Source organism: Anabrus simplex, chromosome 3 (genome assembly GCF_040414725.1).
Source record: "Anabrus simplex isolate iqAnaSimp1 chromosome 3, ASM4041472v1, whole genome shotgun sequence".
In the NCBI taxonomy this organism is placed as follows: Eukaryota; Metazoa; Arthropoda; class Insecta; order Orthoptera; family Tettigoniidae; genus Anabrus; species Anabrus simplex.
In genome coordinates this window covers 120,501,046-120,513,870 of record NC_090267.1, presented here as the reverse complement: position 1 = coordinate 120,513,870, position 12,825 = coordinate 120,501,046, and the positions used below count along the sequence as shown (strand labels likewise).

General features: G+C 39.3%; 1 protein-coding gene across 1 annotated transcript in view; it reads right to left on the bottom strand.

Annotated features, from left to right (window-relative positions):
* LOC136866682 (protein O-mannosyl-transferase TMTC1) overlaps nt 1-12,825 on the bottom strand; it is a 1,311,158-nt gene that overhangs the window by 898,564 nt on the left and 399,769 nt on the right. Inside the window, exon 3 of the mRNA XM_068226806.1 lies at nt 660-733. Within this exon, the coding sequence (XP_068082907.1) occupies nt 660-733 (74 nt within the window). The remainder of the gene's footprint in view (nt 1-659; nt 734-12,825) is intronic.

Genomic DNA, 12,825 nt, shown 5'->3' with positions numbered 1-12,825 from the left:
AAATAGTTATGGAAAAGCGAATAACAGCTACAAAATGTGAGCTTTGATAAACAATAGTCTACATATATCATGAAAATACCCAAGTGAAATCCGTCACAATTTACAGTTTGTTAGAAGGTACGAGAGAAATTCTGCCAATGTTGATGGAAGAAATTTGAGTAAATTTGAGTAACACGGAAGCTTCCTATCAACGATAGCCAAAGCGGAAAAATGAGGGGCGGCCCTTTCTTCTTCTCAGTAATATATTTGCTTAACTATACTGCGTCATATGGAAGCCCGTTGAGAATCAGTCCATATTTTGCAATAGGCGGGCAGTTGTAGAACATTCCAACATACTTAATACCAACTAATCTAATTATCTTATAACAGAATTATCGTCGACATATAGTTAAGCCTTCACTCAAGGTCAGTTGCCAGCCGTCTGGAGTAAATACCATTGTTTATTCACTTTTGGGACAAAGTACGAGTAAAGTTGCAGATATATTTGTAATATAATTTCATTATTCTGAATGTACTTGTAAGTGATATATCCTGAACAAGTAAATCATAGTGGCTAGTTAGATATCACTATGCTTCTCACTAAAATCAGATGACTACAAATGTATAATTCTATTCTTCTGTCACTGTATGAACTTCAAACGAAGAGTAAGATCACTCACCCGTGATATGCCAGGAACGAGAGAAGGAAAAATACGCAGGCAAGTACGTCCGCCCGTCCTACGATCCCAGTTACCTGGAACAAAGAGAAATTAATGAGACCTGCAGGGAGAAAAAATGTATTTTATTAACAGTTCCAGAAAAACACTCTACAGAACATTCAAATATAAAGAAGCCGCTACGACACTTTTATCAGTTGTTGGAGGGAGTTACTCCACGTGGAACCTTCATTATTACCCAGAATGCTCGCTGTCTGATGGTAATAATTAGGAAGGCGAAAATGTAGGATCTGAAAAACAGTCAAGCAAACTTGTACAATTCCGCGGCTATTGACGCTGTAATCGTTACAAGGAGACATTTCGTATACTGTCTTTTAAATCACGAGTATATTCCATATTACAGATATTTAAATATCATGACAACATTGTCAGCCGTATTGCTTGACTTCCCTCATCAGAACGCTCCACTTTTCACATCAAGAGGCTGGGTGAACTCTGGTCTAACCCTTATTCCAGTATTATAATCCTTGGATGAGCCGGATCCTACGGGAAAGTGAGGGACAATCTAACCTTAAACTGGAATAGCTCTCATTTTTATCCAACTAGTACTACTCAGAAGAATGGACAGACATTTAGAGTGTCCCATTTTGCTGTTGAAGTGGAGGAAACGCCCGGATTATTGAAAAACTTGATGACAAACAATGTTCTATTTTCTGAATCAAAGATAAAAAGTGTATGCAACAGGATGGTGGGTTCATGCGCATCTCGCTAGCTACAATAGCCACGATTTTACACGAGTGATGACGAACATGACTTGAACCACCTTGGTAGCATGTCAGGTTGAAGGTAGACAGCAGCGAGGAGTATAGAGGCAGGCGAATTATCGTTCCTAAGAAATTATTTATGGTGGGGATGAAAACAAAATACGCTGCCAGTGCACCTTAATGTGCCACGCAATGCTAAGAATTTTCACATCTCCATCAACACTCGGCAAGAGATGTTGATTACCAAAACAGATAAAATAAATCATTTTAATATTGTTTGTTTAAAGAAAAAAAAACGTTGTCACTTTTAACCCCCTTTTATTTTGTACTCGTTGTAGTGAAAAACGCTGTAACAGTAAGTTATTGCCGTATTAATACTAGATTTTAAAATAAATATATTTTTATTTTAGGCTTTTGTTTTGATTCTTGGTTACGAAGTGGAGACAAGTATAATATTTCCATATAGAGCAATATCTAACTCTTATAATAATCACTCGATTAACGACCAAATAAACATTATAGAAGAACATATCACTCACAGTACCATCTCTCTCCCTTCTTCTTCTTTTTCTACCGTTTTTCCCACACCTGTGGGATCGCGTATACGAACTGTGTCACGCATGTGAATTTGGCGCTGTTTTTGGCTGGTTGCCTTTCCTGACGCCAATCCTGTATGAAGGTATATAATCACTATTGCGTGTTTCTATGGTGGTTGGTAGCGTAGTGTGCTGTCTGAAAATAAAGAGGAAAGTGCTAGAACAAACACATACACCCAGTTCCCGGGTCAGAAGTATTAATCAGACTCGATTGAAATATCCGACTCGCCCGGGACTGGAACAGTCGAAGGACGGTCTAAGACGATAAGTTATTGCTTTAACTACCAGGGTTACCATACATAATGCCTTATTTTCTGCTTATTTATGGAGATACTGTGTTTTATATTCCAATATGGAAGAAAATTATTCATTCGCGTCACTGAACGAGAGTATTTTTCACTAAACAGTTCAAGTATGACGGTCATCACTGCATTGTTCTTGAACCAGTTTAAGTCTCTGTAACGTTTGTGTTTACTCAATAAATCAGTAAATCACTACTGGTCTGCATTTAGGGCAGTCGTCAAGATGGCAGTTTCCCTATCTGTTGTTTTCCTAGCCTTTTCTTAAGTGATTTTAAAGAAATTGGAAATGTATTGAAAATCTGCCTTGGTAAGTTATTCCAGTCCCTAGGTCTCCTTCCCATAAACGAATGTTTGTCCCAAACTCGTCCTCTTGCATTCCAACTTTATCTTCATACTATGAACTTTCATGCTTTTAAAGACACCGTTCGAACGTATTCGTCTATTAATGTTGTTCCACGCCATTTCCCCACTGACAACTCGGAACATACCACTTAGTCGAGCAGCTCGTCTCCTTTCTCTCAAGTCTTCCAGCCCAAATTTTTCAACATTTTTGTAACGCTACTCTTTTGTCGGAAATCACCCAGAACAAATCGAGCTGCTTTTGTTTGGATTTTTTTTTTCAATTATAGAATCAACTAATCCTGGTGACGGTCCCATACACTGGAACCATACTCTAGTTGGGGTCTTACCTGAGACTTATATGCCCTCTGTGGAAGGCAAAAGAAGTCAGGATGTGCGTGGTTCGAACTCATACCGGTAGATATAGCTGTGTACCTATTCCATGATGGAGAGTATCAGACAATAATTTCGCTGATAGAGATGTACTTTTCCTTTAACAAGTGCAAATGTCGTGGTCGTTAGAGGTTCATTGTATTTTTCTTGTAAAGGAGACATAAAAGTCTATATCTGGTACTAATTTCAGCGGTTGAATCATTCTCGTTTTCTCAATATCGCTCTGAATAACAGTCAGAATAAGAGAGAATAAGGATTATATATATAGATTCAATTGGTGGGAACATGACTGTTGCGAGTATTCCATTATTTCTAAAAGTGTACCTTGTAAGTAAAAGAAGAGAGGACCTTCTTCTGCTCTACCATGTTCTTCCTTCTAATATCTTAACTGGTCTACTTATTTCTCGAAGAACAGCTTGTCAAGATAGATTATACAAAGTGTATACATTTCGCGCTCTTAATCTTGACACCACATGTCTGACTGTGTAAATGACGGTATAGTATGTGTACTGCAGACGGACATCGATAAGATTAGCGTAGGAAGTCTCGCGCTGAAATGTTGCCACGCCTGCCAGCTACTCCATCACTGCTAACATCTCAGTCCAAGCAAACCGGAAATGACCAGAAAGCATTTTCTCTCTGCTGCAGTCAGATGGCAGGAAGTTACTTAAAGAAACAGGAGTAAGAAGTTTCAGTGTTAACTTCTTTTATGCTAACTATTAAATGTTTACAGATCAAGAAAACACATTTATACCCTATCCAAAAAATTTTACCCAACACAGTGTGAAGCACTTCTTAAATTATAAAATACATTGGACATATTGTAAGGTATTATTCCACAAAATAACAATTAAATTCCCTTATTTAATTTTTACTCTTATTTCAAACGCGTTATTATCCTCAATAGTAACATACACTTATGTTATTAACCTTTCATTACACATTTCATCCCACTTTTCATAGCATTATTATGTTGAGGATGATAAGAGAAGTTTTCTATTCATTTAAGTATGTAGTAGTTCGAGACCCTCAGATACTCCATTAAACATTATTACACATTTTTGAAAGTGATATTTATAGCTCAAAAATCGTTGTATTAGTTCCCTAGCAGCCAGTGTTTCCCTCCATGCATCTGCCGTTCTGTTTTCGTTCTTCCTAGAGGCTCTTTAAATTCTCACTATGTAATTTGTACGTCGTAAAACATCTTCCTGATTTATTAACATTTATTATTTATTTACAGTATATACTGTATATATTCACAAAGCACTTATGGAGTTAGAGAACATAAACTAATTCATATACATTTGAAATTACTCACAGGTAAAAGAAGGAAATGTCATATTTTTTTTCTAATTAGAAAAGGGGTTTATCCACGAGGAATCCGAACTTCACGATCTGACGAGTAGAAGACATCCGTCAGACCACTAAATTCGTTCGGTAATTTTAGAGGCTGCATAAGCTAAGAATCCCCATGTATTTGAGTGCTAAATGTGTGATTCTGAGAATCATTTTCTAAGTTCTGTAGCCAACAGAGAACAATGAAGCTTCGTATGTACCATAATTTAGGACATGGCTGCTACATTACCATTCCTAGCCGTTTGCTATTAAAACAACGCAAGAAACCCATCTTAGTACTATATTAAACATATATAAAGAAGTGAATAAATTTAGCAGTATAACTGGTTGTGAAGAGCTTCCAGTTCCCAGGTCTTTCATGTGTGTCTTAACGAACACAATTTTGGAGGCACGTGAAGCTTGTGAGGTGTTAGAATGTGATATTACTTTCACAGAAGTAACAGTATCGTAACATGAACAAACACATAGATTACATGTCCTCATGGTTACCAGAAAGGAACAGAAGCTCTCTCTTTTAAAACTTCCACTAAAACATTAACCTCTCCGGCAGTTTCTAAACGAAGTTTGAATGAATGCTCATTTCCAGTATGTGCGCATAGTCTAAAGGTAAGTGAACTCAGGTAATCGAAAACATTCCAATACTTTGTTCGCATGAATTGCCACAATATAAGGATCTTCTATAAATGGTTCCCTTCGTTCATCTAACGGACTCCGTCTTACTGTATAAGTGACCGTTCACAACGTAACCTATGGTATGTCATGATATCCAGGAGATGAAATATGCTGTTTTCCGCGTCATTCTGGGATAAAAACTGCCCAAGTTAGAATTTTTCTGCCCGCTCCAGGACTCGATTTGCAGTATCCAGAGTCGCGCGACCCAGCTCTAATTGCTGGTAATTAGCAGCAAGGCGGTGCAAGAGCGCTTGTACTCGAAGTTTTCTCACTCCAACCACGATCGAGATGAAAGAGACGCGTTATCACGTGACGGAGAATCTAGGTCACTAGCTGAGCCCAGAGAGTATATCCAACGTGAAAACTAACATTATACCCTGTTTTCCTCGCTCATTCACCACTGCCAACTTATCGTATTCAGCTGTTTTATTTCTGTTATTTTTTATAAATCGCAAAATACCCAATGGATAATTAAGCGCAAACATTCATTTGAACCAGGGAATTTTACGCATAATTATGAGACGGAGAAGTGCTCTACTTAACTGACAGAGCGGTAACTACGCTGTAAACAAGGGTGCGTCTTAATGACTAACAGATGTTGGATCCCAACCGTGCCAGCGAACACAAGGAATCCCCTGTGCTCGTCATCATTCACCGCCAGAGACAAAAGGACGCTTTTGAGATTGCTTGAGAATCTACGAAGCTATTTCAAAAACAGTCACTCAGTGGAGATGGGAATACAGGAGCTACATTTTGATACCCTGTTCGTTACTCTAGGTTGCATATTACCGGACCGAATTCTGAGAAGAAATTGCATTTTTCCCCCACCCTCAGCATTCGAGCCTCTCGCGTAGCTTGCCTATATATTCAAGAGCTGAGAGGCAGACACCCCAGTGCATTTTCAGTGCAACGCCAGTACGGTAGTATTTCGTCATGGTTTGTGTGTGAGTCGTTTGTGAAGAAATAATCTTGTAATTTGAGCAGTGTAATGCAGTGATTTATTAAAGTCTGTGAATATATGTGGAAATAATCATCATCTGAGTGAGATATTAGCGTGTACAGTGTGCCGCTAATTAATAAAATAGGAACGGTGCGAAACCGCAATAACCGATGTCCGTGTGTAGAAGAGGTCGTACATCGAGCCTCCTATGTATCTAAGCTAATACGGCTCTGTTAACATATATAGGGACGTACTTAGCGAAGTGTGTGGAGCGAGCGTGCTCGATATAAATGTGAATTACCAAGAAAGTCAGTGAACGGCTCATTGTCGACCAAATTGAGGACAGTGCCACGTTAAAGTAATCCGTAGTGCAGTTGAGAGCTCGACTTACGGCTAAGTGCAATAGAACAGGCCTGAAATAGTATCATGAAATACGAAAATGCTAATACATTAGTGGCCTAACCACTGTCGTTTCTAGGGAAACTAGTGAAATTTCTGGGCCTATAATAGCTGCCTACAAGAAGAATAGATAAATGAGAAGGGATTAATGTCGGGTTTCTGGGACATTACCGACATCGTGTTGGAATGCTCGTGCTAATGAGTATACCCAACCATATATTCAAATTGTGATGTGTAATAAACTAACGCATTCACATAAGATAACTTCCCCTCATTTACATGTCTATGAGAACGTCGACATCCAGCTGAATGCCAGAGTTTTTCCTGTGTACCGGAGTGAACGAGTCATCTAGCTGTTTGCCGAAATTTCGCCTGGTAGCAGAGAACGTCTGGAACGTCGCTGTCATGAGTGTGACCTGCCAGGAAGTCATCATAGGTCTTCGCATCGCTGATGACGTGATGGAAGCCGAGTAAACCATGATTGCCTCCCTGTAAAGCTGTGAACGTGGTATCCAGAAGGCTGAGTACATTTCCAAGTATTTATATCTTCCCATTGTAAATATGTAGATTTTTCACATAGATGTAACGTAGACTGCAAGCACGCCGTTTAAGAGGGATAATAATATTAATTTCATTTTTATTTGGGTATTTTATAGAATACTTTCATCATGGTTTTGGGACGACCATATTTTACTTCCATCCTTGTATAAGGGTTCGATAATGCATGACGTACTTTTTAAGGACCTTGGCTTAATTAAGTGTGAAGCGCTGTCAAGTAGAGATGGCTTAAATATTCTGTAAGAATAACTCCAGTTATCATCTTTCCATAGCATGTACGAGTCATCAAGATTTCTCAGTAATTCACTTTTTTTTGGTGCGCTTCACCTGGTAGAGATCCTTCCTAATTAGTAACTAAGGCACCTGGAACAAGACATCGAGACAGTGGGTATCTTACATCGTTAATTAATTAGTTCGCGAATGCGTAAGGTAATTTGGACCCGTGTGGTAGGAGTTCATCATTATATATGCATCGTGGTCGATGTACCGAAAGGAGAAACGAGATGGCTGGACAGGCTGTAGCCATGATATATATTGTGAAATGAAAATGTGAAGTTCCCTTGGAATCTGTCATTAAGATACGCGAGGTGCATATCCCGATGTGAATATGTTGAGTACGGCCGGATATAGGGCCGAGATTTGTTGTGATGCCATGGTGGCCATTATTGAAAGAAGTGAATGGATTATTTGCCGTGAAACCATTGTCCAAGAAGGCTTAGTGGACCGCTCTTTGGAAGTGTGTCACGGGCAGCTAACAGCTGGAGTTTTATGAGCCCCTTTAAACGGGGGAGTGAAGGCGTTTTCTTCAGTGAAATAGAACAGATACAAGTGGCGAGTTTCTTTCCTTTCGGCACAGAGATTACGTGTGTTAATTTAAATAGAGCCAACGTCGCAGAGATCCCAAATGAGTATCAAAGGAAGGATGCCCCCAATTTCTTTTCTTAATTACTTATAGCGTGCAGGGAATTCCAGGTCAGATATACCCCGTCTCAGAAGATCTTGGGTTCGTTCCAGGAGACAGTGAAAGTTAATGTTCACTGTTACCAACAGCGGGTGGCTTGTACCATCTGTGATTCATCGTGTGTGTGTGAAATATATATATTCTTGCCCAGTTATTGCAGGTAGTGCTATGATACTTTGTTGTGTAAATAATGTCCTGATATATGTGTTGATAAAAATCCTAATGAAATGAGCGTGTTTATTATACTGCATATTTGGCAACGTTTAACTTAAGCAAGTGTTGTAACGCGACTTTCAAAGGATTGGGAGTGTAAATTGCCTATTTCAGTTCATCCGATTCTAGCAGACTTATATCATAATTTGATGCAAATTGAATACATTAATTCTCGGCAGGTAAACAGATTTACAGCGGGGTGTGTCCATAGTGATTGAATAGATTTGTGTGTAAAGTGATCAGTGTAAACTGTAAAGTGAAATAATTAGAGAGCAAACGCCTCTCTAAGTCTGAGATGGTGTAAATAGTTCGAGAGGGAACGCTTCTTGAGTTTGAATATTTAAACGTATAATGAAGTGTAGAAAAGAGGCTACCGAACATTTTAACGTCAAGATAACCTTCATTATTACATGTATAGAGTTGTATGGCATACCCATGTTAATAAAGTGTGTTTCACTAGTAAAGTAAAAATTTGTTATACAAGATATTGTCTCTCTTCTCATTAGTAATGAAATGGTATTCCTCTCATAATTAACTTTTCCCCCTACTATTGAGACTATTTCTAAAGAACTTATCGCCCCATCGGAGAGTCTACAGACCCGAAAATGCGATACCGACTCGGCTAGCGAACTATTCTAGTAGAGGAGGGTGAGGTTTCGACGACCGGGCTGAGTTCGAGGCTCACCGATGGTGCTCCATTCTAACGTCATATTTATGAACAATGGTAACTGGTTCATGTACTGATGCCTTGGAAAGGTACAATAGTAGTGTGATAAACACGAAGGAAAATTGCATTCAGTTCATGGTATACATTTTAGATCTTTGTTAAAATTCCATACACATCTGGACTTCACATCCTAGTCGCACTTCAAACACATTTCTCTCTGTATGCTCGTGTAACAGCAAGAATGGGAATCCACGGTATCTCTGCGATGTGCTGACTTCTATGCCTTCCGGATGTCGAAGGTGCCAGTGAATGCAATCATTTTTCCATGATGTAGTAAGTGCCATTGTTATTTTTGACACTTTCGGTACATTCAAATTTCAAGGGGAAGAAATATAATCAGTATGACTTCAAATTTACAGCACGAATCCACAAAAAGCAAACAAATTTCAACGTTTTCGAATGAGATTTCTCAGAATCATTTTCAAGAATCTGTAGCCTCCTGATTCCTATGAACTCACATCATATGATCTTCACCAAATATTTTTCTCACATTTTTACAACTTGGGAAAATGATGTATTAGAACGTTTATTGTACTGCTTTATACAAAATGTCCATTGTGTATTGTGAAGTGAAGAATTGCTATCATGTCATATACTAAATTGACTTGAAATAATTAGGAGATGAAACGAGATATGAAGAACTGACGTCGCCACCAATAAAGGCGATACCTACCTATCCATCTATTCCTCATGGGAGTTCCCACGATTATAACCTTAAGAAAACACTCCATGCTGCCACTGAACACAAAGAAAGGGTTAGAAATGCAGAAGACAATGACCCAAACTTTTAAAAAGTTCACTGAATGGTCAGCGAACTGGTCTTCAGTGCAGAGGACCCTGAGTTATATTCCCAGCTGGGCCCAGGATTTTAACTACGTACAGAGGCGTAACAAAGATACGGGCTCGCCTACCAAACTAAACATTCCATGCCCCCCTCAAATGAAACGTAAAAACCTATGAATAATTAATATAAATGTAATTATAGCAGGTAATGCAATACACTTTCTAGTTTTATAAACATAGTAATTATTCGTTATCGTAAGATTATTGAAAAATAATGTATCCTTAGTTTGATTTGACTGGCTCCATGGTTTGACGGCTAAGTTGCTGAGCTGCAAACAACGAACATGTTCGTACTTAACATTAATTGGTTTCATTTTTCAGTATCTATACTCTGTAATCGATACCGAAGTATCGGTTAAAGTAATTTATTTGATTACAAAAGGAACAAGAAAAACAAAATTAAATAAAAACTGTTCAAATCAAGTTTGAAAGAATAAAACCGCGCAACTGATAAGCCTAGCCTATTATTAACTTCGCACAGAGAGAGCTCGTTCGAAGCCGAGTTGTCTGATTACCACTACACCAACTCCTTACTGGAATTATACATTGATGTCTAATAAATGTGTGTGAAAAGTTAAATGCTCAGCAAAATGTGTGCATAATACGATTTCGGGTGCACTACACATCAACAGAATATCATTTTATAACTAAAATATGATATTTTGGTATCCATATTTTCATTGTTTTAATCATTTTTGAATAATTTGGTGCAGTTGGTGTAGGTCTTCTGTGACGAGCGTGCCGCGGCGTTGGGGGAAACGGCGACGGCAAGCATTGCTCACAGCTGCTGTGTTACACTCAACACAACACACTGCTGCTAGGTGCTAAATTGTGACAATTCCTTTACTATAAATTGAAAAAAAAAAAAAAAAAACAGCAATAACTATTTCGACTGATTCCACAAAATTGCCCTGATCATTTCCGTGGAGAGTGGTACTAGGCTAGATATACATTATTTTTAGTTTTTTGTGGGGATTCTGCGGGGCTCCTTAAAGACCTGCAGGCCATAAGGGGATGCCCCTGACTACGTACCGTTAATTTCTAAAATAATGTCATAAACAGTAGTTAACATAACATAAAACGGTATAACCTAAACATTACCAACAAGGTTCCTGTGAAACAGCAGCTCACAATCAAGAATAGTAAACTCCTATTAGTAATTAGGGTAAATGAATACGTATTTCACAACATAAATGTTTTGACATATTAGCGTTTAAGTTTTTTTGATATGGAAAACTGTAACAATGATCCATTTCCTTGCCGATATTTCTCATTTTATGCACTCTTATTTTGAATCATTACAAATATTCCTACCCAGAATATAGGAATAATGAAACATAAATCATACACCCAGCCATCCCTCGATTACCAGACTAGGACGCTATCCACTGAACCAACGACTTGTTTATAACTTTGTTAGGGTTTATTTCATATAAGGCTCTTAAAACTTGTCAGAGCCGATTTTCTTGAGAATGTCTTGTTATCTGACCCTGTGGATTTTGGAACATTCATATTCGAGAGGGGCCACCTTCAAATACACTAAGCATGAAAATAATCCGTGTCTCCACTACATTAAGGACTTCTTGTGAGGGTGCTACTGTTACAAATCTTCAACATCAAAGGAATAACGACGTGGATTATCAAGACATTTTCCTTATCTTTGAAAGCACTGTTAACTAATGCATTAGCTTAGTCACTTACTTGCCATTCAAACGCCCCACATTCTCGTGACATCACAAAAGGGCATCTGGTTTCTAAATCCCCAAGCAATGCCCTTGTGGGTAGGAGCACAGAACAAATTCACGGCATCTCTTGCCTTTCGTAAGAGGCGAATAGAATGGTGGATGTGTCCCCAGCAGCTCTCAAACTGGCAGCGTAGGTTGGTGACCACAGAGACTTCAGCTGAGTCAGAAATTGCTTCCACTTACTTGTGCCAGCCTTCTGACTTTTATCTTTGCTATCTGATAAACTCTTGATCCCTTGAGACCCCTATGGCAGAAGTTAGGTGATCTCTAGGGAGTCATTCATTTTCACGTCATCTGTGGCCATTCCCTTGCTTTCACCGATAAAATTGTCCGCCTCCGTAGCGCTACTACCTGCCATCCCCGGTGACGCGGGTTCGATCCTCGGTATTGTCCGATAGTTAATAAAGAAAGGAGTGCTGGCATGTGATTCAAATGGTACACACAGATTACCTTACTGGGGATGTGCCTAAGAAGAGCTGCATCTCTTCGGGACGAGAACACGAGGGGAGAATCCCATCGTTACATCTACTTAAACCAATAATCACCAGCGCCATAAAAACCCACCCAATATCGAAACGAGGTAGCAGGCCATTTCAGAAGTACCGTACCTTAAATAACCTGTGGTATATAAAACAAGTGTTTCTCATAACTGTTCTCGTGAAGAAATAATGTGAAAATACAAGCGTGAAAACTTTTAATTTCACGCAATTGCTGCTAAATATACAGGGGATGCTTGTCCTAGGCAGTAAGGGCGTGCTCGGTTCACCCAGAAGGACGTGGGTTTGATTCCAAATCAAAAAGTCGAAAAATTTAAGAAACGAGATTTCCACTTTCGGAGGTGCATGTGGCTTTGATGTTCACTCAGCCTACACCAAAAATGAATACCATGTTAATTCCTGGAGGCAAAGGTCGCCAGGCGTAGAGCTAACCACTCTACGCTACCAAGTGCCGTGGTTACGGACAGTTGAAGCCTTTACCTTCCACCCCTCCAAGGGCCTTCATGGCCTGTACGGAGATGACTTTGCTTGCCTTTTTGCTTTTACTGTCAAATAAATACTGTTACAGTTGTTGTATGCCATTACTGTGACAACGTTACGGCTTTCAGAGACGCAGAAGTGCCAAAATTTCATCCTGCAGGAGGTCTTTGACGTGTCGTAAAGCTACTAACATGACGCTGATGTATTTGATCACTATTTGACATAGCCAGCATCGAACCCGTCAACTTGAGCTCAGAATGACAGCCTGTACTGTCTTTAACACCTTGAGTGCCACGTGAGACCAACGTTGACTCACAGAGCTTCATGCCAGTCGGGCCGCGTGAGTCCACAGCGGACTCACGCGCACTCTCCAAGTCTCAGGCC